The sequence below is a fragment of the Peromyscus eremicus genome, chromosome 2, assembly GCF_949786415.1.
Source record: "Peromyscus eremicus chromosome 2, PerEre_H2_v1, whole genome shotgun sequence".
Lineage (NCBI taxonomy): Eukaryota > Metazoa > Chordata > Mammalia > Rodentia > Cricetidae > Peromyscus > Peromyscus eremicus.
Window position 1 is genome coordinate 148,738,953 of NC_081417.1, and position 27,088 is coordinate 148,766,040.

The 27,088-nt window shown below is 56.5% G+C and overlaps 1 protein-coding gene across 15 annotated transcripts; it reads left to right on the forward strand.

Annotated features, from left to right (window-relative positions):
- Nucleotides 1-26,216, forward strand: Rap1gap (RAP1 GTPase activating protein). Of its 15 annotated transcripts, none has more exons than XM_059255230.1 (24): nucleotides 1-77; nucleotides 6,004-6,039; nucleotides 6,873-6,920; nucleotides 7,758-7,796; nucleotides 8,159-8,344; nucleotides 11,922-12,025; nucleotides 12,258-12,336; nucleotides 12,696-12,749; nucleotides 13,656-13,739; nucleotides 13,932-14,032; nucleotides 14,164-14,293; nucleotides 15,218-15,373; nucleotides 15,696-15,767; nucleotides 16,350-16,436; nucleotides 16,706-16,843; nucleotides 18,605-18,736; nucleotides 21,097-21,174; nucleotides 22,022-22,131; nucleotides 22,868-22,981; nucleotides 24,126-24,249; nucleotides 24,972-25,021; nucleotides 25,290-25,424; nucleotides 25,591-25,631; nucleotides 25,927-26,216. In XM_059255230.1, exons 2-23 carry the CDS (start codon nucleotides 6,022-6,024, stop codon nucleotides 25,625-25,627), a joined length of 2,076 nt encoding a protein of 691 aa, XP_059111213.1. In that variant the 5' UTR covers nucleotides 1-77; nucleotides 6,004-6,021; the 3' UTR covers nucleotides 25,628-25,631; nucleotides 25,927-26,216. The 15 variants fall into 15 exon arrangements, 9 of the variants coding, with proteins under 9 accessions (XP_059111213.1, XP_059111215.1, XP_059111214.1 ...); XR_009377700.1 differs by having other exon boundaries at nucleotides 2-77; nucleotides 24,919-25,021; XM_059255231.1 differs by having other exon boundaries at nucleotides 4-77; nucleotides 24,919-25,021; nucleotides 25,321-25,424.
- The last annotated feature ends 872 nt before the right edge of the window (nucleotides 26,217-27,088 follow it).

Below are 27,088 nucleotides of genomic sequence, written 5' to 3' on the forward strand. Positions count from 1 at the left end.
AGCAGTGCTTCCCTCAGGCACTAGACCTGCTACTAGGGGACTCGGTTCCCTCCCACCCTGCCTCACCTTATCCTAAGGTCAGTGACCCCAACCTATGGCCCTGGTCTGTACCCCGCCATGCCAGGGCTGGGAGATGCCTAAACGTGGCTATTGGGAAGATGTCAAATATTCGGTCGATGCCACCGGGGCTAAGTCCCCAAAAGGACGCCATTCCTGACCATTGGGTGGCTTGTGTGGTCTCAGAGGTTGAACCAGTGTCTACAGAAGTGTTAGCAGTGGGACGTAGGGATAAACTGTTAAGCAGCAGCTCCTTTGCCTTCTCTCCGTTATCATCATGGCCACAGCTGCCCCCACTATGGGCCAGATGTGCAATAGTCGCAGACCACACGCATCAGGGTTGGATAAAAGGCATCTCTCCCGCAGCCTGGGCTGTCTCTGGCTCTGAGCCCTGTGGTGAAGACTCTTTTGTTGCTCTCATCAACAACCAAGGTTTGCCTGGTACCCGCTTAGTACCAAACTTAAAGATTCCTGGCAGGCCAGGACACAGCCCCTACCCCCAGAAGCCATGCCCTGGCCAGGAGATGAGTGACTGAATGGCGTCTGCACAGTGTCAGGGGCCAGGGGCAGCTGGTGTTTCAGGGGATTTGGTCAGTGCTGCATAGTACTTAGTGTCTTGCCTATAGCGTCCTCTGTCTCTCAGCTCTGTCCACTCCACTGCTGCCACGGCCATCCAAATCCAAGCTCAGTGATATTGTTATTCGCATAAAGGGATGCAGGCTGGATGCTGTGGGGCCAGGACCAGCTGATGCTTTTTGGCCAGTATGTGGCTCATGGACTCTCCAGTACTGAGGCAGGGTGTTCTGCAGTGACTAAAGCCTGCCTACAGCCACCTTGCCCTTTGCCCTTTCATTGACCTCAGGCAGGAAAACTGCTCTCAACTGGGACCTGAATGCTCAGAGATGTGAAGTAATCTTCCCCAGGGTTGCACAGCCAGGAAGGCTCTGCGAGGAACATCCTCCAGAGCTCTAGAATAAGGATTGACGCCTTTCCTAGGCCAAGAGGACAAAGGACCAAGGAGTGTTATCTATGTGTAGGACTGCTATCTCCATGGAAACCCCAAGCAGCGTGCTTTAAGTCACATACAGGCCTCCTGGGATCTTCTCCTGCCTTCCCAGGCAGGGCCAAAAGCGTCCTCAGGAAACAGAGACTTGCCAGGCGGTGGTGGCGCACGCCTTTAATCCCAGCACTCGGGAGGCAGAGGCAGGTGGATCTCTGTGAGTTCGAGGCCAGCCTGGGCTACCAAGTGAGTCCCAGGAAAGGCGCAAAGCTACACAGAGAAACCCTGTCTCGAAAAACAAAAACAAAAACAAAAAACAAAAAAAAACAAAAAAAAAAGACTCTAGGGGTTGGGGATTTAGCTCAGTGGTAGAGCGTTTGCCTAGCAAGCACAAGGCACTGGGTTCGATCCTCAGCTAAAAAAAAAAAAAAAAAAAAAGAAAGAAAGAAAGAAAGAAAGGAAACAGAGACTTGATGGCAGCCACTTGCTCAAGCAGCTGGGTTTGTGAGTGAGGTCTTCCCGGGCTCTGGACTGTTACTTGTCCTCTCTGGGCTTTGGTCTTTTCATCTAGGAAGGGAGGTGGGTGTAGCACATCCTTGGAGCCTTGCACCTCAGACAGCCCAAGGTGGGTCCTTCTGATTACCATGGATGACCCTTCAGCCTCCTGGTCTCCACCCAGCTGGCTACCACTTTCCAATTGTGCTAACACACCTCAGTTTCAGACCACTCCGTTCCCACAGTCCACTGCTCCTCCAAATTAGGACCCATTCTGTGAACAGTTGTCCCTTTCGAGGGCTGGACATCAGCTCCCAGACACTGAGTGATTCCTCTGGGGTTTCCAGCAGGCTACTGGCTCCTAGAACCAGGCCTGCAATATCCTCCAGTTTTACTCTGCACCTATTATTGGTACATATTTATCATGATACTGGAACCAGTCTGAGGGGCACATGACCTCCCTGTGCACAAGGGCAAGTTCCGCCTATAACATAGAGTGGACAATGTCTTTTCTATCAACCTTGCCAGCTCGCCACTGGGCGATGCCTATGAAGTGTTGGGAATAATCAGTCTGCCTGCGTTCTCAGGGCTGGGCAGGGGAATTCTCTTCTCTTTGGTGAGCCACACTTGAATAGACTCTAGCTGCCCTCTGCAAGACTCAGGGACTATAGAATCTACATACAAGTGCACAAGTCCTATACCTAGACACTGGGGGCCTGGCCACAGACAGACAGACAGACACAGCACATATCTATAGCATATTCAGACTTGCACATGAACATATGAAGGAGATGGACAGTAAACGCCCCTACCCATCCCTTCCAATCCACCCCCACACTTCTATTCTACAGAAACGCAGTATGTCACATACAGTCACAACTAGCCTTGGAGTTGCACACGTACACACTGGAAGCATGCACAGCATCCACTCTACCTGGCCTACATATCGCTGGTGATATGAGCAGGCTTGGCCTCCCCCAGGGCCAGTGTGGGAAAGGATGTTCCTCTGGCTGCATTGTGATGGGTGCCCGGAAGTGTGCAGGTCTGGAAGTGGTTGCGTAAATCAATATTTGCTGCTGTTAATTATTAAAGCCAAAGCTACTTGGTGTCTGGAATGCACATCTCTGGCGTTCCCGCTGGCTCTCTGGGCCCGAGCCTGACCTGGGGCCAGGTCTGGGAGGGAAAGGAAAGTGCTGCCTTCCTTCCTCGCAGAGGCTCCCCGGCCCTGGGGACAGAGGGTAGTGGGCAGTGCTTCTGGGAAGTTGCAAGAGGTCTGGCCCCCCAAGCTGGAGGACAGCCCTACCCCTGCAGCCTCTGTCTGGAGAGTGGGTGCTATGGCTGGGGGCCTGTCCGCACTGCACAGTGGCTGCACCAGCCCAAGACACAAGGACAGCAGTGTCAGATGGGAGGACTTCAGAGGCCCTGTACTTCAGATGGCGAATTGGGTCAACGGAGGTGCCAGAGACTCCCTTATACACTCTGAAGTTGTAGCAAGGCCAGAGCTAGACCCTAAGGAACCTAAACTATAGAATACCAGTCCTAAAGTTCACATGTGCCTTTCTCTCCACTTCAGGCTTTCCCCTAGGGTTGGGCAGGGTGCTGAGGTGGAGAAGAGGTGAGGAGGAGGCAGCTCCACGCTCTTCCAGGGTTTTCCTAGTGGTGTGATCTCGGATAAGCTATTGCACCTCTTGGAATATGGTTTTCTTGTCTGTCTAATAAAGATAGCCAAGTACCTCCTTGGCTATGGCAAGACGGTGAGACACGCAGAAGGGTCCAGCTAAGGAAGTGCTCAAGAAAATCACCGTCTCCAGGACTTTTGCATTCCCTGGGCACAGATGTCCCAAGAACCCTGTCCTTGAAGCCCAGAGGCAGGCAGGGTCTCCAGCCTGGGAAGGCACAGCTGCTAATAGACGTGCCTAAGGCTTCCTGCGCGCAGGCGCAGTGTCCCAGGCCGCCGGGGGCGTGGCCTAGATGTCCCGCCCCCGCCCGCGCCTCCCGCACCTGGCGCCCCGCCCCCTCGGGCCCGGCCGTGGGGCGAGTCCGGAGAAGGCAGAGCGGCGGCGGGACGGGAGCTCGGAGCTCCGGCTACGGGGCCCGGGGCCGGGCCGGCTTGCAGAGCCGCCGGGTCTGGGGCTCGGGATGGCGCAGCCGCGGCCCCCAGCACCCCAGGGCCGTCCGCGGAGGGGCTCGTTGCCGGCTGTGGCCGGCTGGCAGGTGAGGACGTTGGCAGGGGCGGCCTGGCCGACGGGGGACCCTAGGGCCACCACTCAGCCCAACTACCCCGAGTCCGGCAAGCTGTGCCAGAGCCCCATCACGGTGGATGTGTGCACTTTTGGACTGACACCCGGACCACATGGAGCACCCTAGTCCCATGGGCAGTTTTCCACAGCTGCCCGTGGGACAGACGTGAGGATACTGGCCGTTGGGCTGCAGTGGCATTGGGTGTGTGTAAGTGACTGCTGCTGGGACTACCTGCTGCCTTTCCTACACGGATGGGGTACAGATGTCACAGGGTGACTTTGTGGTGGCTTTTCCCCAGGTGGGATGTCCCGGCTTCTGGCCACACCGCTCTAGCCTTCCTTTGCCATGTGTCAGGGCGTCTGCTGCTGCCTGTGGGACTGTAACTGTGGGTGTTACTTGTTGCTGTGTGTGTACACTCTGGGTGACAGTACCATGTGTCAGTGTTTATGTAGTTGTGATTCCGGTGCAGCAGTGTGTGATGTTTCATTGTGCCTGGATGTTTGGTCACCTTCAGTGGGCCCCCTCCCCTCCTCAGCCCATTGCTGGGTGTCTTTAGAAGGGGTAGGGTCAGAGGCTGTCTGGCTGCCCCGAACAGATGGAGGCAGCGTTGTCAAACAGTCGAGTTGACAAGTGTGTTTGTCTTCCGGGACTTTAGGTGTATGTCTGTGCTGTCTGCCAAAGTGCCAGTGGGATCTGTTCTTCCAAACTCAGAGGTGTTGGGTGTGGCCATAGGTGATCATGGCTCAGGGGCTCCTGAGTGGACTTTACAGGCTGGGTCTTGCTCTGTAGGCAGGCTTCAGACCGTGCACACGAGGGCTTAGGTTCCGTGACCTTCTCGATGTGCATGTGTGGTGTTGGGTGGCTGTACTCAGGACCCCGTGGAGCCTAACAACCCTGGCAGTTGCCTGATTCCTCTTCCTTTTCTCAGAACTCTTGTCTGCGGTGTCGGATGCTGTCTTGGGTCTCTTGTGCAGCATGCCTCGATCCTGGCAAAGATGCCTGGGATTCTGTGTCTGTTTCCCTGAGCACCTAGCTGTCCTTGCCCATGCCAGTGTGTCTCCTGGTCTCAGCCAGGAGAATGACTGTGTTTGCATGTGCAGTTGACTGGGGTGCAGGCTGCACAGGTGTGGGTTTGCATATGTGTGGATCTCAGGTACATGGACCTGAGAGTGTGTTGTGTGTAACTCAGGACAACAACATGTGTATATGTATGTTAAGCTATGTCTTTAAGAATTACTCTGTATAGGTGCCATATGGACCCCTGTGTGTGTGTTTCTTGATACACAAAAGGTATGTCTGGTGCAGTGAAACTGCTCAAATCATGGTGTGCAGGCCTGTGGGTGTCCCACAGACAGAGTGTGTGTTTCCTGGTACACAACCTTAGCACATGTGTGTGAGCTCAGATGGCTCCACCTGGGCAGCAGGAACTGCTCGAGTTGAACCTTGGAAGGGTTGGGGGGAAGGCTGCCCTGGAGACTCTGGGGGCTTCCCAGGCCTGGCCCCCAATCTGCCAGTCTCCATCCGGTAGGGATGCTGCCTTCCAGGAAGACTCAGAAGGGAGTTGGCATTGAAGAGGCCCATGCTGCCAAGCAGCTGCCAGACGCTGCATTAACCCTCTGTGTGTCCTGATTCGCCTTGGACAGGCTGGCTTGTGCATGTGGGGTGCATGTGGGCTCATGCACAGGTGAAGGATCGATGGCAGGCTAACCTCTCTCCCCAAAGTGTCCCCAGCACACTGCTTGTGTTGAGGACTGTCTGGCCCGGGCATTGGTAAACTGGCTCTTCTGAGTGCTGGTGAACCACAGACCCTCCCTCCATGCCTGGTGCCTGGTGGGTCTTGGCACTAGGGCTGAGTCCTGGGGGCTCTCAGGGGTCCATATGCCAATCCTGGGAATGATATCTTTGTATTGGCAGAGGGGAAGATGTCTCTTCTCCTAAAGTAACTTCCTCCTCCTTCAGGAAAGCAGACTGAGTAGGGCGTCTGCTGGAGACCCAGGACCTAAGTTCTGGGCTCCCCTCACTAGGTGACCCAACTAGCCAAACTCTGGGGGTGTTAGCCTTACAGAGTCCCTCCCACAAAGTCCTGGTCACTCCCTCTGGCACCTGATGAGAGGACCAGGCAAGCTGGGGTGGCTGGAGCCTGTTCCAGGCTTGGTAGCATCAGCTGGGCTTCCCTCAGGATTGACCTCACTCTCCCATCTCTGTTCCAGAACACAGATCTGTTTGAGATGATTGAAAAGATGCAGGTAAGGATGGGCCAGGGAGCCTCAGGGCTGGCTGGGCTAAAGGTGGCAATCCCCTGCCTGCCTCCTCTCTGTGAACTCATCCAGGGTCCCAGCTCCCATCCCTTCCTGGGTCCCCAGCAAGTCATCCCCACATGTACATACCAACCTAGCTCATCAGAGTCCTGGGAGGCTCCTGTGCAGTGACCCCATGTAGGATGGAGGAGGGGATAGATGCGCAGATGCAGGTGGGGGAGGCATTAGTGAGCCAGGCAGCCTGGGGTGCAGCCCTGCCCCTTGCTTCACCCCTGCTCACCCTCCACCTCCCAGCTCTGCTCTGTCTGTGGCGTGGGTGAGTGTCTGGACGGGGGCAAAGGGTAACGGGGTAGGGTGAGAGGTAGCTTGAAGAAAGCTCAGGAGCCTCCTTCACATCTCTGGCTTGCCTCCCATCCCTCCAGTTTCTTTGCCTCTTCCTCTTCCCTCTCTTCCTCCTCCCCCTCCATCTCCTTCCCCTCCGAGGATCTCCTGATGCATGCACTAGCCCCTCCCTACAAACAACACACACACGCGCACACACACACACACACACACACCCCACATGCCTGCGTACACTTCCCTGCCCCCACTCCCAGCAGCACGTGCGTTCCTGCACAGAGCACCCAGCTCCTCTTGCTGCTGTACCTCCCTCAGCTCATCACCGCAGGGATGCCAGAGGCTTGAGGAATGATCCGGCCAACACCCCATTCTGCAAGTGCCCCTACATACATGGGCATCTCTCTCAGGGCTTTCTCTTCAGCCCAGGGAGGGCTCCCGGTGGCAGGCATGGCAGAAGGGTAACAGTATACCTTCTCTTGCAGGGAAGCAGGATGGATGAACAGCGATGCTCCTTCCCACCGCCTCTCAAAGTAGGTGGACCAGACTCTGGGCCATTCACCCTACTGGGCTGGGTAGGGTCCAGGAAGAGTGTCCCAGTTGCCACTGTGTGTCAGTATTGGTGAGCAGGGCACCTGGCCCTGGGAATTCAGCAGCCTGTAGAGCCTTTGCCCCGACCCTGGCAAGAGCTTTCAAGCCAGCCCTTGCTGCCCTCCTGCACCACCAAAGGCACCTGCCCCTCCAGGCCACCTCATTCCAAAGCTGAGGCCTTGGTTGTGTTTCCTTATTGGCCTGGGAGCCCCCGCCCCACTCAGCCCAGGTCCGCAGACAGGCATGTACCTCCATTGATTCGAGACTCCCCTAGAGGATGTGGCTGGACCCAGGGGAAGGTTCCAGGGCTGCAGGCATGTGCAGAGCTGTAAGCCTGAAGCTCCACTCGGGGCTGGGGTCTCAGAGCTGTCCTTAGACCAATGCCACCAGGTGCTTGGTAGGAATGTCACTTCTAAGGTCCTGCTTGGAGTGTTGTCTCTGTCTGTCCCGGCTTTCCTCAGGGGAGGCAGAGAACCTCCCTTGTCCCTGGCAGAAAGCTTTGGAAGATATCAGACTCAGGGAGCCTCTGAACAGGCTTGTGTGTGTGTGTGTGTGTGTGTGTGTGTGTGTGCGCGCGCGCGTGTGTGCGTGTGTGTGTGTGCGTGTGTGTGCGCGCGCGCGTGTGTGTGTGTGTGTGTGCGAGCGTGCGTGTGTGTGCGCGCGTGTGCGCGCGTGTGTGTGTGTGTGTGTGTGTGTGTGTGTGTGCGCGTGTGCGCGCGCGCACGTGTAAAGGGTGAAGCCCCACCTCAGCTGGTCCTTGGCTTGTTTGTGTTTTGCAGACGGAGGAGGACTACATTCCCTACCCAAGTGTCCATGAGGTACCAGCCTCAGCCCCACACCCACCCTTACCATGACCCTGGGAGGCCCTCATGCAGGCCTGTCCCGTGGAGACTCACTTTCCAGTCCTGACAGTTGTGAGGTTATTTGAATCCGAGGCCTCTCGGCCACGTGTTTCAGCCCATGGCCCTGGGCCACACTCTCTTTCACCCTCTCCCCATCTTTTGCATAGTGCTGAGAGGTAAGGAGCCAAGCAGGTTCCCCAGGGGGTGGGTGAGAGCCTTGGGTTTCATAGCCCTGGACTGTCCCATAGTACCTGGTAGTCCTGGGGCTGAGTTGGGGGTTGCCCTGGGGCCCTTAGTGGGTGCCATGTGGAGTAGCTCTCAGCCGAGTCCCCCTCTAGGTTCTGGGGCGAGAAGGGCCCTTCCCCCTCATCCTGCTGCCCCAGTTTGGGGGCTACTGGATTGAAGGCACCAACCACGAAATCACCAGCATCCCTGAGACAGAGTCACTGCAGTCTCCCACCACCAAGATCAAGCTGGAGTGCAACCCCACAGCACGCATCTACCGGAAGCACTTTCTGGGCAAGGTGAGTGGCTGGCTAGAGTGGGAGGCGGGACCCCACTGGAAGTGGCGTTAGGCTGAAGCTGGGTCAGTATACCAGAATTCTGAGTCTCCGGGAGCATCATGTGGATTAATTCATTCACTCGACAAATGTTGCAAAAGGCACACGGGCATGGTTGTGAGAAGAGACCCCATCATGGTTTGTGCCTTAGCTAGGTTACCTACTGTGTGCCTCAGTTTCCCCATCTGCAAAAATGGCAATTGTGACATCCGTCTCATGTGGTTGCTGGGAAGCCTTAATGAGGAGATGCCAGTAGGGGGTTTTGAGTGGCATCTCAAACCAAGCAAGTGCTTTTCAGCATGAGCAAATTATGAGCACCAGCTGTGTACCTGGTCTCTGAGCACCAGTTGTATACCTGGTCTTGCACTGAGCACTAGATATGAAAAACAAAATTGAATCAGACTTGGCCCTCAGCAGCCAGGGCGAGGGTCTGGGAAGACACAGGAGTGTCATAGTTTGACTTGGACTGGTGTCACCACAGCCTCAGAGCCAAGGACTCTGCCCAGTAACTGCTCCGTAGACTGACCCACAGTGACTGACCCACAGTGACACTCTGCTGAGTAGTTACTGAACAAGGTGACAACTCTCCATAGTTATCAGGTGTGCACTGGGTATGGCGATTATATGCCTGTAATCACCAGCACTTGGGAATCTGAGGCAGGAGGATTACCAGAAGTTCAAGGCCTACCCTGGCCACAGAGCAAGATCTTGTCTCAACAGAAATGAAACGAAAGAAGCTACTGGGTGGGAGCTGAGAACCCCTGTGCTGGGGCCCTAGATACCACACCAGGTGCTATCAGTGTGCCATGAAAATAGGAGAATTGTGCTGGGTGCTCTGGGGCCTCAGGGCTCTTACCTTCTCTTTCTTTCTTCCTTCTATTGATTTGGTTGTGTTATCTTGGGTGTTTTATTTGATCTTCTTTATTTAACTGCTTCCTTATCTGTAAAAATGGGGTAAGACAAGTGCATGCGAAGCATATAATAAACATGTGGTTGATGGTAGCTGCCACCACACCTGTCTGCTCCCTCTGTGAGAGCAAGACTCTCCCGTTCTTGCGGAAGAGGAAGCAGAAACTCAGGTGAGGTGACTTGGTCTAGATGTGTGTGTGTGTGTGTGTGTGTGTGTGTGTGTGTGTGTGTGTGTATGTGCACGCGCGCACGGAATGGAAGAAGGGGTACCCTTGCAGGATTAGGAAAATATGTGGCCTCAGTGTGGCCCCAGAGCACCAGGCTGCTTCTAGGAAATCCTGGTGCTGTCTGGTTGGGGGTGGGGCGGGGCCATTCACTGTGTGGTGACTAATCCAGCCAGCCTTTGCCTGGGGACAGACCCAGAGCATAGCACTTGAGTCTACCCCCTGGCTGGGCCTGGGCTGGAGGGAGGGAGACCTTCATTCCAGGTGCCCACTGTCCAGTACTCTCAGCTGTGTCTAGGAGTCAGGGACTGTGAGCCTGGCACGTAGTTGGCACTCTAAAGTTTACTAAAGGAGTCCCAGTGCTGAGCGCGCGCGCGCGTGCGCGCGCGCGTGTGTGTGTGTGTGTGTGTGTGTGTGTGTGTGTGTGTGTGTGTCTTCCACACAGCAGATACTAAGGTACAGGTGGGGGCTGTGGTGACCAGGGTCAGGTCAGCAGGACAGAGGGGAGGTGGTGGGGTGGCTAGGGAAGAGGCCGTGTCTAGCACAGGACCACATGTTGGTAAGAGGCAGTCAGGGTGGCCTTAGGAACTGATTTCCTGAGACCATGATCCCACCTTCCACTGTGTCTCTAGGGCTTCTCTGGCCTTGTGGGGAACTCCCAGCCCCTGGACTTCCTGGCCAAGTACCTGTCACTCGTCTGTGGACAGTGTCAGGCATTTTGGGGTTTTCTTCAACCCTGTGCCTAGGCTGGGGTTCAGGGGGGCTCTGGTCTAGGTCCATTCATTGGACCTAGTTCAGGGGAGCTGCAAATTTGAGGGCACACCCCCTAGCCCTGCCTCTCTCTCCACCCTGCCTCCAAATGCAATGTTCATGTTTAAACAAGATTCATTTCCAGAATGATTCTCAGGGTGGGTGTGGCTGAACAGTTCCACTCCCAGGCCCAAGCCAGCAGGGGGAGCCCAGGCCAGGCTGGGGCTGCAGTACCTCACTTCTGGGCTTAGGAATTTCCCCCCAGAAGGTTCCCCTGAAGGCCTGGGTTCCCATAGAAGGGGTGCAGTTCCTGTCATAGGCGTCCCCTCTTCTCTAGGTGAGGAGAGCAGGAACCTGCCTGGTTAGTTAGGATGCGTCACTTCCTGTTTCTCACGGGCCTTGGCTTCAGGGGCCACTGAGCCACAGGTTGGGCAATCAGCTGTTCGGCTTCTTTTCCTTCTAGTGCCTGGCACATGCTAGTGGCCCCTAAACCTCCCTCCCTCCCCACTCCCTCCGTTCTGTGGAGGTCAGAAGAGGGCACTGGATCCCCTGACCCTAGAGTCACAGGCAGGTGTGAGCCACCTGACATGGCTTCTGGGAACAGAACTCAGGTCCTCTCTACAAGAGCAGTCCATGCTCTTAACTACTGAGCCATCCAGCCCCATCCTAGCATTCTTCTTTCTTGAGGCGGCCTCACTGTGTAGCTCAGGCTGGCCTTGAACTCCGGATCGCCTGTCTCAGCCTTCCTAGGCTGGAATGCCAAGTGTTCACTACCACGCCTATCTAGTTGGCTTTTCTTTTCTTTTCTTTTCTTTGCTTTGCTTTGCTTTGCTTTGCTTTCCTTTTTCTTTCTTTCTTTCTTTCTTTCTTTCTTCCTTTCTTCTTTCTTTCTTTCTTCTCTCTCTCTTCCTTTCTTTTTTTTTTTTTTTTTTTTTTTTTGGTTTTTCGAGACAGGGTTTCTCTGTGTAGCTTTGCGCCTTTCCTGGAACTCACTTGGTAGCCCAGGCTGGCCTCGAACTCACAGAGATCCGCCTGGCTCTGCCTCCCGAGTGCTGGGATTAAAGGCGTGCGCCACCACCGCCCGGCTTCCTTTCTTTTTTGGTTTTTTGAGATAGGGTTTCTTTGTATAGCCTTGGCTGTCCTGGATCTCGCTCTGTAGACCAGGCTGGTCTTGAACTCACAGTGATCCCCCTGCCTCTGCCTCCCCAGTGCTGGGATTAAGGCATGTGCCACCACCCTGGCTAGTTGGCTTTTCTTATTGAGCGATAGCTGGGTACTTAGGGACTGGGGTATACGTACATATGCATACATACACACACAGACACACAGATATGCATGTGGCTCTGACTTTAATAAGGAGCCAGAGACAAAGTTCCAGCAGGCATTCTTACCATGGTGCCAGGCCCTTTGCCTCACTCCCCTGCCCCGTCCAGGTGGCCTCCCTCCCATCTAATAGAATAGGAAAGGGAGGCATGGAGAAGCAGGTGTGCTCCTCAGACTGCCCAGCTGCTAAGGGGCGGATCCATCTGATGCAGAGTCCGCTCTTGCCCACGGCATCTGCTGCTTGGTGATGGACATCAGCCGGGACAGAGGTGGCTGTCTTGCTTCCAGAAGCCAAATGCTCAGCTCCCTCACTTCCTCTGCCCCTCCCACCACAGGAGCACTTCAATTACTATTCTTTGGACACTGCTCTTGGCCACCTGGTCTTCTCACTCAAGTACGACGTCATCGGGGATCAAGAGCATCTGAGGCTACTGCTTAGGTAAGGCAGTCAAAGGGGGAACCCCAAGACAGTAGAGAGGACTGAGGTCCAGAATTCAAGTGCACAGTTCCCCGTACCTGCCCTCCTGATGGAGGCCCAGAGAGGAGCAAGAATTTGCCTGAGGTCACCCAGCAAGGTAGTGCCTTAGCCAGGCTTGGTGCCCTGCTGTCCCCTTTGGTCCTCCTGAGGTCTTCCCACCGTTGGGTCTCTCACCCGCTAGCTTTCTCCCCAGGACCAAGTGTCGGACCTACCATGATGTCATCCCCATCTCCTGTCTCACCGAGTTCCCCAATGTGGTCCAGATGGCAAAGGTGAGGCCATGAGCACCCTGGGTCTGGCACTTCCGGGATCCCGGGGCCTGCATAGGGCAGCTGCTTCTATGGACAGCCTCTTACCTGACCCCACCCAGTGTGCATGCTGCCCTGTGTTGTCCTGGGGACCTGCACGTGTGCTTCTAACCCTCTTTACAGCACCCACAGATCCCAGGTGGCCCCAGTTCTCTCAGCCCCAGCAGTGAGGGTCCCCAGTCTGTCACTAGCCTCTGTTGCTTCAGACCGGCCCATCTCCCCTCCTTTCTGTGGCTGTCTTCCCTAGACTTGCTTACCAAGGCGCAGGCAGCCTCTCCCTTTCTCCTTGACCCCAGCTCACACCCCCCTGTCGTCTTTTGCAGCTGGTATGTGAAGATGTCAATGTGGATCGATTTTACCCTGTGCTCTACCCCAAGGTACCTACCCTGACTTGTTCACCAGGGTGGGTGGCAGCGGGAGGAGTGAGCACCTCTTGGTACCCTTGGTGGCTAAGCATCTCCCCCAGGGCCTCTTATTCGCCCCTGACAACCTTACCTTGCCCACAGTGTGCAGTAGAAAACACAGGAGGGTTGTATGTTTACTTATGGATGCACAGCTGATAGGGGGCCTGCCTGGAGCCTTGTTCATGCCTAGACTACCTCAGTGCTGCCTGGAGAGCTTCCTAGGATGCTCTGTGCTCTAGATTTCTTTCCCATGGGCCTTGCCTTCTAGGAGATATGAAGGGACAGAATAGCACTGACGGCCCCGTAAGTGCGTCCCTAACAGATGTCCTTACAGTCCCCATGCTGCTGGCTCCTGTGGCTGTGACAATGATGGAATAAATCAGTGGCTTCTGTCTTCTGAAGGATAGATAGGGCCTTGAAATGTCCTGGGGGGTCCTGGATGAACTTTTTCATCAGGCTGTAGTCCTGAAAGGTGAAGGAAGGGATCTCAGAAATCAAGTCCCACAACTTGGTTTCAGTGGGAGAAACAGGCTCAGAGTGAGGAGGGACCCACCTGCTCAAGGCCCCAAGGCAAGCTGGTTGGACTTGGGGTGTTTAGGAGCATGAGGAAGTTTGCCAAAGTGTCAGGGAGTGAGCTGGGCATTGCAGAGTGGTTTGGGATGGCCTTGGCCATAATAAGTTCATGGTAGAACTTAGAAATCCAACAGAATCAGAGCCAGGTCCCAGGCCTGTGCTGACTGGAGGCAAAATGTTGAAGGTTTCTGAAAGCAAGCAGCAGGGGAATGATGGAGTCTCCCTCTGACCTTGTTTTGAGGATGGCATGGGGGCGGGGGGAGCACAGTGATGCTCCCAGGGAACACTTCGCCTTGCTCTCCATAGGCCTCCAGGCTCATCGTCACCTTTGATGAACATGTTATCAGCAATAACTTCAAGTTTGGAGTCATTTATCAGAAACTGGGGCAGGTGTGTTTGCCCACCCCCTCCCCTGGCCTGGCCCTGTGACCCACCCCACCTCGCCCTCAATGGTCACCTGCCAGAGCGTTCAGTTTCCCAGGAGCTTGGGGACTGCCCATGGCCACTTTGGGAGAAAATGGGGCTGAGGGAGGGCCACTCAGGAGCTGCAGCTTTGTGACTTTGCCCCCGTGTGGTCCCCAGACATCCGAAGAGGAACTCTTCAGCACCAATGAGGAAAGTCCTGCCTTTGTGGAGTTCCTAGAGTTTCTGGGCCAGAAAGTCAAATTGCAGGACTTCAAGGGGTAAGTCCCAGGGTCAGATGGATAGAGCAGATATGACCATGTTCCTGAGCAGGGAGGGAGCCCCATCCTGGCCCCCTGGAGGCCTGACTGGAGCTGGAGACTGAGCCGTGGCCTGGGGGCCCTGGGGACAGGTTCCGAGGAGGCCTGGACGTGACTCACGGGCAGACTGGGACCGAGTCCGTGTACTGCAACTTCCGCAACAAGGAGATCATGTTTCACGTGTCCACCAAGCTGCCCTACACAGAAGGGGACGCCCAGCAGGTAGTCGGGCACCCATACCTGTGACCCCCATCCACTTGTCTGCTCATCATTCGTTATGCCAGCCTCAATGCTGGCTCCGTGATACAGATACGGAAATGACCCGTTCTCCCCAGGGCGGGCTGTAGGTGGAACAGGGGAGGTGGGAAAGCCCTGGCGTCTGCCTCTGTGGAGCAGTGGTGATAATGGCATCTACGAGGTAGAAACTTAGAGGAGAGAGAATGTGAACAGGGTAGATTATGCACAGCAGGAGCCCTGCCTGGGGGAACTTGTGTTTTGGGGAGGAACAAGGGGCATGCGTGGTGGGGTCCTGGGGGGACCCGAGACCTAGCAGAGCCAGGAGTTAGGAAGTGCTCTTAAGATAAAATGACGACAGGTTGCCAAGTTGCCCACAGAAGGAAGTGAGGAGTCCCACGAAGAAAAATAGGGAGTTCAGGCATGTTCTTAGACCTGACATCCAAATTCAGTTTACCTTCTCTCAGCATTCCCATCAGGCCATCTGCTTGACTCTACCCCCCAGCCCAGGGTGCTGAGAGGGTAATAATGATGAAGATGTATATTCTTGCTGGCTTTTTTCCTTGGCTTTCTGTTTTAGCAACACTAATGTCTTTGTTCAGTGATGGACCATGTTTGGGGGTGTTGAGATAGGATTGAGATAGGGGAAGGGCTGAGGTGGGACTTGGGTTTGAGACCTAGGTTCAAGTCCCCAAGGGCGTCGGGAGACCTTGGAATCACTTTCTCTCAGCTTCCATTTTCTCATCTGTCAGAGGTATCCAAGGAAACGGGAATAATTTTAAGACAGGAAGCACACATCCCTAGATATGCTCTCTGCTTGCTCCATCCCCCCTCCATCCCCCACACCCTCAGGGCACCCCTGTCCCACACCCTGCATGGCCAGGCTCTGAAGGCCTGTGGCCCTGTGCTCAGTTGCAGCGGAAACGGCATATTGGGAACGACATCGTCGCTGTGGTCTTCCAGGACGAGAACACGCCCTTTGTGCCGGACATGATTGCATCCAACTTTCTGCATGCCTACGTGGTGGTGCAGGCAGAGGGGGGCGGCCCCGATGGCCCCCTCTACAAGGTAGGTGAAACTGGGGCCGCCCAGGGCTCATGGGCTGTGAGGAAGGAGGGCCCCTCCTTAGAGGGGCCACTTACCTCCCATTCTGGTCTGGTCTTATCCCACCTCCTCAGCCTTCACGTCCTCATGAGGTCTCCCCAGCAGCCCCACCCTGCAGACTCAGGGCAGTGGCTGGAGGAGCCGAAATTCTGGTTTAAAAGGTCCCCGCCCAGAGCAGCCCCAGAGCCTCCTGAACCCCATGGGACAGGAACTAATTTAGGGGTTTCTAGATGCTGTGAGCAGGGTGGGCCCTGGACCCCACAGAAGCAGCTTCCTCTCTTTCCAGGTCTCCGTCACTGCGAGAGACGATGTACCCTTCTTTGGGCCCCCCCTCCCGGATCCTGCTGTGTTCAGGAAGGTAGGAGGGCAGCCCGGCTCCTCATCACCAGAGCAGGACTAAAGTGGGAGGGGACAGCGGGGGCCACAGTCTTGCCTGAGAAGGACCCGAAGCCCCTCTCTGTACTGGGGATCTAGGTTCCCCTCACCCTTCAGCTGTGCTGCCCCTCTTCATCTTGATAAATGCTGTGACTTACTCTACAAGGCCACAGAGTGAACCACAGGGCTGTTGGACATTTTTCCTAGATGACTGTGGTCTTTCAGTTCTCCTCTCTCTGAAGACTGTGCTCTAAAATGTGTTTTTTGGGGATGTGTGTGTGTGCACACATGTCCCTGTCGACCCCTCAGTAGCTACATGGCAAACCTTGGTTTGGTCCCTCCCTCCCCCTGCATGTTCTGCTGGGCCCTCCCAAGTTGGGGGTCCCTTGCAGGTGCCTAGCTAGAGAGCTGAGCCCAAGGAGGAGCCCTCTGGGAGTGAAGGTGGTCACTTCAGACCACAGTATGGCACAGCTCGGGAGCTCTAGCTGGACTCACCCAGCTCAGCTTCTGCCTGTAGTGTTCATCTGACCCCCCCTTTCGTCTCCTCCACTCTGGGGGCTCCCAGGGGCCTGAGTTCCAGGAATTTCTGCTGACGAAGTTGATCAACGCTGAGTACGCTTGCTATAAAGCAGAGAAGTTTGCCAAACTGGAGGTAACGTGGACTGGAGGGATGGACACCCTCCCTGGAGGGGAAAGGCATGTTCAGACCTTGGCTTTGGGGGGCTGATGGGGGAGGACAGAGCTACAGGTCAAGTGAGAGGCAGCAGAGGGCAGTGTCCAGCGTGGGGTGGAGGGGGCAGATGCCACGCAGGAGGAGCGAGGATTGGGGATTGCCAGGGCCTCGCCTAGGGCAGGTGAGGCCGGGATTGGAATTGCCAGGCCGGGGGTTGATCTCTGGGGTCTCTCATGGCCGACCCACAGGAACGGACGCGAGCTGCCCTTCTGGAGACACTCTATGAGGAACTCCATATCCACAGCCAGTCTATGATGGGCCTGGGCGGCGATGATGATAAGCTGGAGAATGGCAGTGGTGGGGTCGGCTTCTTTGAGTCTTTCAAGGTGAAGGCCCCGGGCTCCACGCTGGCAGGCTGGGCTTGGGCGGGCATGTGGAGGAGGAGGGGGGCATGAGAGCTAGAGGCAGCTCTTGTGTGCAGGGGCCTGGGGAGGGTCTGAGGTGGGGCTTATGGTCATGTGAGGGAGGTGTGGCTAGAGGTGGGCTTGTCTGGCTGAGGGCTCGTATCTCTGCTCGGAAGTGTGGCTAGGATGGAGGACAGAGATGGTGGACCTGCACTTTCAGGTGCTTTGAGATTTGGAGATGTGCTCTGTGTTTCGAGAAGAGTATAAAGTGGGGCTCTCGTTTTGGGGTGGAGTTAATGGCTGTCGGGGCTCAGGAGCGGGTCCACCTGGGAGCACCACCAAAGGTTGGAGTCCTCTAGATGGCAGCCAGGAGCTGCTGTTGCCATGGGCTGTGGCTGTCAGGTCTGAGGGCAGAAAAGAGAGGAGGAGGTCTGTCGTGTCTATAAGAAACAGGCTCAGGGCCGGGCGGTGGTGGCGCACGCCTTTAATCCCAGCACTCGGGAGGCAGAGCCAGGCGGATCTCTGTGAGTTCGAGGCCAGCCTGGACTACCAAGTGAGTTCCAGGAAAGGCGCAAAGCTACACAGAGAAACCCTGCCTCGAGAAAAAAAAAAAAAAAAAAAAAAGAAACAGGCTCAGGAGGCATAGGGACCTCGCCATGTGACCTCCTCTGATACTTTGTGGTTTAGCCAAGAGCACCAAGTCCCTGTGTTTATATCTGTTTTGCCGCTTACCAGTGTGGGCATCCTCCAAACCTCAGTTTATCTGCTGAGTAGGGAAATGGGGGTCATGACAACTCACCATACAATGTTTTTTAATTATTTGCTAAGCAGTTAGGTTAGCACAATGTGGATGTCAACTCCTGCCCCATCTACCAGAGCAAGGGCAAACTAGAGCTGGGCAGTGGAGGGGGACTTCTGCCTCCCTTTGGATGGGGCCTGGACCCACCCAGCCTCAGGGCACGAAGCAGTGTTTGCTTTTCCTAGGCCACCAGTGGGAGGTGGCCTCACTTACTCAGGCTCATCTACAGTGGGAACTGTGGATTCATATAGGAGGATTAGTCCAGTGGCCCACAAAGGACACCGGCAAATTGGCCTAGAGAGCCCTGGCCATCCCACCAGAGTCAGGGACCCATGGACCGAACATAGGTCTAGTGTTTTCTTTGAGCAGAATCTAGGGGGTTCTCATCTGACTGGTGCCAAGCAGTGGCCCTGAATTCGGTCAAAGGATGCCTCCAAGGCACAGAATCTACGGGGAAGGGCATAGGATTTATCCCTATGGGCCCCAGGCTCCCCTCTGCCTAGGTCTTCTCCTGGGTAAAGTGGACATTAGACAGTCCCACCTTGTAGGGAGGCTTGTATGGCAGAGTCTGTATACACTGTCTGGCTCCCGAGGAAGCATTTGATCTAGCATGGTCTGGAAATGGACAGAAAGAAGGCGAAAGGACCCTAAGAGGGCCCCACAGGGCTCCTGATGAGCCTAGTCAGCCAGGTACCTGCTCTGTATTGCCTGTCGTGACGTCCACGAGACCGTGTGCTGGTGAGATATCCAAAGCCCTCTGCATACCTGCCTCTTGTGTGGCACAGAGGGAAACTGATACATCACAAAGAGGCAGGGCTTCCTAGGGTCACCCAGAGGGTGCCATTGGTGGGGAGAGACCAGATGCCTGTATTCCCGAGGTTTCTCGAAAGTAAGAGGCCCCCAGGAAGCCAATACCTCCTTTACACCCACCCCTACCCCTGCAGAGGGTCATCCGGAGCCGGAGCCAGTCCATGGATGCCATGGGACTGAGCAACAAGAAACCCAACACCGTGTCTACTAGCCACAGTGGGAGCTTCACCCCCAACAACCCTGACCTGGCCAAGGCAGCTGGAATAGTGAGTGTCCCCCAACTTCCTCTGCCCCCCCCCGCCCCCTGCCCCTGGGCCCTTGGTTCTCCCTGCCTCCTGAGGCCTGGCCTTGCCTCTTCCCACTGCCCTGTTGTTCGTGTGCCCATGCTGGGCACTGGACTTGGTATAGACACTGCTCTTCATGGTCAAGTGCCCCAATCAGGATACTGGGATACTGTTCCCCACCCCCTTGGCCTTCTCCTCCTGGCCCTTTGTTTATTTGGGTGTGACTTTGCAGCCTCTGTGTCCCAGTCCTAACTGAACACCTGCTGTCATTTGTGTGCTGGGAACTGGGCTGCTGTGTGGGCATTTACTGTCAAGCCTTAGGTTTCTGGAAGCACCTCTGTTATGTCAGGCATCACTGTGTGTCAGGACCTGGGCTGCTGTGTGGAAAATGCACTTTGTGAGCACCTACTGTGGTCCCAGCCCTGAGTTCTTGTGAGCACCTACTATGTGCCCCACCCTGGGCTGCTGTGTGAGCACCTACTGTGTGTCTGAAAATGGGCTGCTGTGTGGGCATCCACTTTGTAAGCACCTACTGTGTGCCCCAACCCTAGGCTGTTGTGTGAGCATCTACTGTGTATCAGGACTTGGGCTGCTGTGTGAATAAATGATGTGTGCTAAGCCCTGATTATCAGGGGACATCTGCTGTCTGTCAGGACGTGTGTTGCTGTGTGGACATTGCTTGTGTGGCATTCTGTGTCTGCAGCAGCTGGGGCCTCAATGCCTGTGACTGCCTTTTGTGTGTCTGGAACTGGGCTTCTGTGTGGGCTTCTCTTGAGTGAACTCTTTCACTATGATTACTAAATGTCTGCCAGGCTCTACGGACATCTGCTCCCCACACTCAGTGAATTCTACAAACCTAAATTATGACTTAGTTGCTTGCGCCATCTAGTGGCCACCTCAGACACTGCTCCCATTGCTCTGCCCCTCCACCCCTACTTGCCCTCTCATACCTCCACCCACTAACTCACCCACACTTCCATCTACCCAGCCACCCACCTATGCATCTGTCCATTCATCTACCCATCGTACAATCCATCTACCCATCTGTTTACCTACCTGTCCATCTGTACATTCCATCCACCCACTTACACATCCATCCATCCATCCATCCACTTACACATCCTCCATCCATCCATCCATCCATCCACCCACCCACTTACACATCCATCCATCCATCCATCCATCTATCCATCCATCCATCCATCTATCCATCCATCCACCCATCCAGCCATCCATCCACCCACTTACACATCCATCCATCCATCCATCCATCCATCCATCCATTCATCCATCCACCCACCTACCCATCCATCCACCCACCCACTTACACATCCATCCATCCATCCATCCATCCATCCATCCATCCATCCACCCATCCATCCATCCATCCATCCACCCACCCACTTACACATCCATCCATCCATCCATCCATCCATCCATCCACCCACTTACACATCCATCCATCCATCCATCCATCCATCCATCCATCCATCCACTTACACATCCATCCATCCATCCATCCATCCATCCACCCACTTACACATCCTCCATCCATCCAGCCATCCACCCACCCACTTACACATCCATCCACTCATCCATCTATCCACCCACTTATCCATCCATCCATCCATCCATCCATCCATCCATCCATCCATCTACTCATCTGTCCACTTATCCATCATCCATCCGTCTGTCCACCTACCCAGCCTCCCACCCTTCTCTATTGTCTGCTGCATGCCGCCAAGCCCTGTGATTCGTGCTGTGAGGCTGTGTCATGTGGCAGGAGTCTCCCCTCCGCGTCCCATCTCTCGTGTGGTCTGGTCTGGCCAGGGGAGCAAGGTGAGGTCTTTGCTGTTCAGTGGTCGCCAAGTCCATTGTCATCTAGGAGCTGGCCCAACTTCTCCCCAACCCAGGTTCTCAGCCCCTCCCTTCCTGCCCGTGGAGTGGCCTGGCCTCCTGTGGGTGGCTGTGGAGGGGCCCCGGGTTAGGGCCAGGCCAGCAGCACCCGCCATGCAGTAACCAGACCCATTTCTGTTTTTGTTTTTGCACAATCTCCCTCTCTTCACGTGGCTTCCTCTTCTTACTCCCCCTGTTCCCTCCTCCTCCTCTCCCTTCACCATCCGTCATTCCTCCTCTTACCCTGTCCACTTGCACCCCCTCCCACTCTTCCTGTCTCTCCTCCGCCCCACCGTGCCCCACGGTCCTCCCTACCCCTCGGTTTCTCTCTGCCCACGTGGTGTGCTCTTGCGGTACCCACCTCCCACTGCCTCTTTGTTTCTCTCTCTCCCTCCTTCCCTCGTGTTCTCTCTCCCGCCACTCTGTACCTCTCTGTCCCATGCCAGTCATTGCTTATTCCCGGGAAAAGCGCGAGTAGATTCGGACGCCGGGGCAGCGCCTTAGGCATAGGAGCTGTGGAAGAGGTTGTCATCCCGTCCGGGGCCGCGGCTCCGGAGCCGCCTGCACCTGCACGCGCTGCTCTCTGCTCGCTCTCAGGACGGAGGCCATATTGGGGACGTTGCCCCCCTTCCCAGGACAAGGGCGTGCAGGGCAGAGTGCCACAGCTCCGGTGATACTGGGACCTGGTCAGAGTCCCCAGGCCCTCACTAGGAGACTCTAGTCCCGGCCTGGCCCCTAGAACCCTGACTGGGTCCTTGCTGGGATCTGGCGCTCAAAGACCCTCTGCCCAGCTGCACGTCTCCCAATATTGCCGGTTCTGCATGAAGCACCATCTCCATCCTTCCCTGTGTCCCCTCCACACCCTGAGCTGCCTGCAGGTCCTGTCCCTCCCTTCATGCCTCCTCAGGGCCCACTTCCTACCTCCCATGCTTCTGATGCCGGGCATCCCGCCATAGCGTGTGTAAAGGGGATGTCCCCATTTGGGGGACAGCCTGAAGTCTGAGGGGGCAAATGCCCTGGTAGGGGCTGGGGTTGCCACTGCTTTCTCACTACTTTTAGGCTGCAGCTCCCATGAGGCCCAGGGGCAAAAGGCGGGGCCGTCTGAGGATTTGTCCTTCCTTCTGACCCTAGTGGCTGCCCCTGCCCTTCTCGGACTAAGGTCCAGCACAGCCATGCTGTGTGTTCTCCGGAGCAGCACTGGCCCTCTCTGGGTCTGCCCGTCTATCAGGCAGCCCTCCGGAAAGCACATTTTCTCTCCTTTCTTGCTCATCACCTGTTGGCTTCAGGGCGCGGTGGCAGGGCCCCAGGGGGAGGTGGGGGCCACTAGTGTTCCAAGGCAGGTAGGCACTGAGTCAGAGTCTCTCCCCACAGTCCCTGATTGTCCCTGGGAAGAGCCCCACAAGGAAGAAGTCTGGTCCATTCGGCTCCCGCCGCAGCAGTGCCATTGGCATTGAGAACATCCAGGAGGTGCAGGAGAAGAGGTGGGTGAGTGGGAGCCTGACCGGCCAGGGCATCCAGCACGCCTCCCGCCTTGACCTGCAGGGGCCGCCAGCACATCTTCCACCCTGACTCATAGGGGCACCCAGCCTGCTGCGCCCGCCCCCCCCCCCCCCCCATGCCTGCCCTCTGCCACATACCCTCCAGTGAGAGCTATCACCTAGGAGGAAATGCTCCACCTGACACTCAGTAGTTCCACTGGTTCCCTGGGGCCAGCACCTTTCAGATCAAGAAACAGCTTGCCAGTTCCTACAGCCAGCAAGGGCGGAGCAGAGAGAGGGGCTGGCGGCATCTGTGAATGCCTGTGGGCAAGGCTAAGCCCAGAAAGCAGACAAGAGGTCCTCACCCTATTTCAGCTGTGTAGCCTTGGACACGCCACTGACTTCTCCGAGACTCATCAAGGCAAAGAGCAAGCGAGATAGGAAAACAGGCAGCAACCTGGGGCTGTGGTGCAGGTTCCCTGTTGGAACACGATGTAGTAGCCAACAGTCTCATACCACCTGAACTCAGACTATAAATCCTGGGCTCAAGCCCTGGGGTAACCATGTCCTGCCTGGGCGTCCTTTAGGAGACCATCACATCCAGAGGAAGGGCCAGCTAGCCAAAAAACCCATCTGAGGCTACACCATGCCCATGACCACTCCTCACGGCCTGGGCCTCATTCTACCCCACTGCCAGGCTCGGTGCTGAGTCCCCCTGCTGCCCCCATGTGCCCCGCAGGGAGAGCCCTCCAGCTGGCCAGAAGACCCCAGACAGCGGGCACGTCTCACAGGAGCCCAAGTCAGAGAACTCTTCCACTCAGAGCTCCCCGGAGATGCCCACGACCAAGAACAGGTAGGGCTTCGGATACCCTGGGCTTAGGGAGAAAGCCTCCCATTCTGTCTGTTCTCTGACGTCCCATTGAGTGCCTTGTGCATGCTGTACCCCCTCTGTACTCTGGAACACAGCTGCACGCTGTGTGTACATGGGGCCACAGAGCTGCAGGCCTGGAGAATAGAACTAACAAACCACATCTGCACAGAGAGCAGGGGGAGACAGCGGGGGTGCAAGGAGGAATGGGGTGTCCTTAGTAGGTCTTTAGACAGAGCTGAGAGAGGAACCTGCCCTGGTGGACCTGGTAGAGATATGGTTCTGGGAGGGACCCCGCAAGTGCAAAGGCCCTGAGGCATGCCTGATGGATAGAAAGGCCACAGGCAGTTGGAGCAGACTGGGGGACTGGGCCCATGGGGTGGTGGTGGGAACAAGGTCAGAGGGGTGGGTGGAGGCCTGCTCATAGCTTTGGAGGCTCTGTGAGAGCTTTGAGTTTTACCTTAAATGGGATAAAAGCCCATGAAGAGAGCCATGTTTTTAAACATGCTGTTGAGAGAGGCTGGTAAGTTGGCAGGACCAGAGGCCTGAGGAGGCTGCTGCTCTGCTGGGCTGGTCCCTGCTGGAGTAGGGTGTGGGGTGGAGGGCAAGGGGACTCACCATGAGTTGGAGAGTCAGACTTGCTGAACAGAGACAGAAAAGTGTGACAGGGACAAAATTGCATTGTGGGATTTTTTGGATAGGCGAGACTTTGGCCAGGAGACACAAAGGCCCTGTTCTACCTTGAGCTGAGTGACCTGAGGCTGAGTGCCGCCCTGCTTGGGCTTCCATGTCTGTGAGATGGGTCCCATAATAACAGACTATCTCAGGGGACCAATGAATGGTTTACTAGACTGAGCCATTTAGTGTCCCAGTTGTTGAGCACCAAGCCAAAGCGATCAGACTTTCCCTGGGGCAGTGAGGAGCCACAAGAGGGCGTTGAGCATGGCGGGGCCCATCCAGATCCATGCGACAGGAACAGCTTCGCTTGGGAGTCCATGGAGGCTCGGAGGAGCTGTAACAGTAGCCATAGGCTGCTGGGCTGGCCCCAGGCTGGGCTTTGGGGAGGGCGGGGAACCAAGGGAGTGGGGTGCAGCGCCTGTGGCTGCCTGCTGACGGCCCTGTGTGCCAGAGTGGAGACAGCTGCTCAGAGAGCCGAAGTCCTGCAAGGCTTTTCCAGATCCTCATCCAGTGCCAGCAGCTTCGCCAGTGTGGTGGAGGAGACAGAAGGTGTAGACGGAGACGACACAGGCCTGGTGAGATGCCCGAGCGGTTAGGGCCCCCACAGGGGTGGGATGGGGCCCCTCAGGCCTCTCGAGGTGCTTTGGGCAGAGGGATAAGCCTGGCTGTGGCTGAAGTGTTGAGGGGGATGTCCCAGCTCATAGGAGATGCAGACAAATCTCAGCCTTCCACGGCTCCCCGGTGCTGTCCACAGAGACCCTTGAGGACCCAGGCGTTCCTCACACCCTGTCTCATCTCTTCATGAGACACTGTGAGCTCCTCTGCAGTCCCTTAGTGTCACAAGCTGACCCCACCCTCAGGCCTTTGGACCCAACATTGTCATTTTCCTACCCTTCTCCTTCCCCCTTGGCCAGGCCAACTCACACTCTCCCTCCCTGTGGCCTGGGCCTCCCCTTCAGGGCCTTGGCTGGTTTTCATCTAACATACTTCCAGTGGGTACCTGCTACTGGCCTGGCCTGTACCCTGGCAGACACAGGTCCTGCCCGCTGGCCTTCTAGAGTGGAGTTACAGGGTTCTTCACAGCCTGTTGGCCTCTGAGACTTCAAGCTCCCTGAGGTCAGGGACTGGGTCTCTTCTCTCCCCGAGACCCGGACCAGGAGAACATATGCAGATGTGTGTTGAGTGAACAAGGGATGGGGGTGGGTGGGGGCTGTGGGCGGGGCTGACCTCCCCCCCCTCCCCAGGAGAGCGTGTCGTCCTCAGGAACTCCCCATAAGCGGGACTCCTTCCTCTACAGCACATGGTTGGACGACAGTGTGAGCTCTACGAGCGGGGGCAGCTCCCCAGGTACGAGGAGCACTGTGCTGGGTGGGCGCAGGCCAGGCACAGACGGCAGGGGCTGGTCCACACTCCAGAGCATGGGGATGGGGTGGGGCAGCCTCTTAGGTGGGGCAGTGGTCCAGGGTAGGTGGACAGGTCTCACAGGACAATAAAGGGTAGCTGGGAGGTGAGTTAAGAGTGAGGTTACCTAAGGGAGGACCTTGGCAGGGTTGGGGAACCCCAATACCAACCACCCATCCATGCCTGCGTCTCCTTGGTGCCTCCTCTTGGCCAGTGAGGTGGCTCCCTCCTGCCCCCTTTCCCAGGCCTCACGCGGTCACCCCACCCAGACGCCGGCAAGTCGGGGGACCCTGCGTGTCCCGAGATCAAGATCCAACTGGAAGCATCTGAGCAGCACACACCCCAGATGGTATGAGGGACCCCTCCTGGAAGAGGGTAGAGCTGGCTGGGGACAGGGATCCAGGGAGACCCCGATGGCTGGATGCTCCTCTAGGCCAGGAGGACTTGGGCTCATCCAGTGACTTCTAGTTCCCTGTGTCTCCTGCCCCCCCCTCTGGCTGCATCTGTCCCCACAGGGCTGCTAGCTGCCACCTCATCAGAAGGCAGGACTGAGCAGGTCAGTCAGTACTTACCTGATCCTATGGGGTGAAGGAGGGGAATGTCCTTGGTGGCTGGGGACCTGGGCTGGTCTTGGTGCCTCGTGGCCTCAGTTTCCCTATATGTACAGTGGGGCTCAGAGTGCCATCTCACCTCTGCCTATGAGTTGTTTGGGAGCTTTATGGAGCCAAAAGGAACTGGGCGATCATGGACCGTGGGGAAGGCTGGGGATGCCCATGGGATGGAAGGAGCCCATGCCTGGCCCTCCCAAGCTGTCCTCCTCTTCCTCTGAGTTTATCTCCCTTTCCCTGCAGATGAGGCCTCAGAAGCACAAGGAGAAGCTGCTGCGCCACATCCAGGCAGCTGGCCCTCGGCCCCACAGCCACTCCAGCCCCTGGTACCCCTGCCTCCAACCCCCCTGGCCCACCCATCTGGGCTGTCTCCGCAGGGCGGAGCCATCCAGAGCTGGGGGTGGATGCTGCTGGCATCACCCTCCCCACCCCGGGGTGGGGCTCTGGGTGTGGGCGGGGACTGTGGCCCTGGCTTGCCCCCACCTGGGCCTCTGTCCCCTGGGTTCCCCTCTGGAGTCACGGGGAACAGAGTAGGAGGAGAAGGAGCAGTGTGTGCACACACTCCACTGTAGAAGCAGCAGGTGCAAGGTGTACAGAGTGAGCACTGAGCAGGGAGTCCTGGGGGCTTCTGCTGTGGGACCTTGGGCAAGGCACTCCCCTTCCCTGGGCGTCTCTGCTGCACGTGGACAAGATTATTTCAGAGGTCACTGAAGACTGAGTCCATGCACCTGCCCCAGAAGGGGGCCATTGTCCTCCTGGGGACCTCCTCTCACACTGACTGCTCTCTGAGGCCCCAGGTGGGGCTAAGGGGCTGGGGCTGTTGTACCTGTCACCCTACCTGAGTCCCCAGCTTTACCACAGACCTGCCAACATCCTTTCACTGCCTCCACACGATGGCCGACTATCCCCTGTTGGGAAGAGGGGCCTCCCTGGCTCCTCCTCTGGCACCCAGCTTAACCCTGCCACCCCAGGCTCCTGGGCATTCTGGGCTGAGGGGTCTCAGCTGGTCTGGAGTCCAGGCCATCCCCCTGCCCACCACGGCTGTGGAGGGGGCTGCCAGGCATAGCTGCTGTGAGCCATGTCCTTGTGTGTACCTGTTCACTCTTAGGAGCCATGCCCAAGTCGAGACTTCCAGCCCCAACACTCACTTTGGAAGCCCTGTGGCTGTATGTATGTCAGTAAGGGTTGTACAAAATAAATTCTATTTATCGCTATTGTACTGAGAGTTGAGCCTGGCTTTGTGTAAACCCTAACTAGACAGATAAATGCCCAGAGGACCCAAGGTGGAGGGAAGGAGCTGGTCCCCTCCAGTGCTGCTGAGTCTGGGGGCACCTTCAAGGCCAGGAGGCTGCAGGGTCTGTGAACACCAGCTGAGGCCTCCTCTCCATGGCCCCACTCTTCCCCC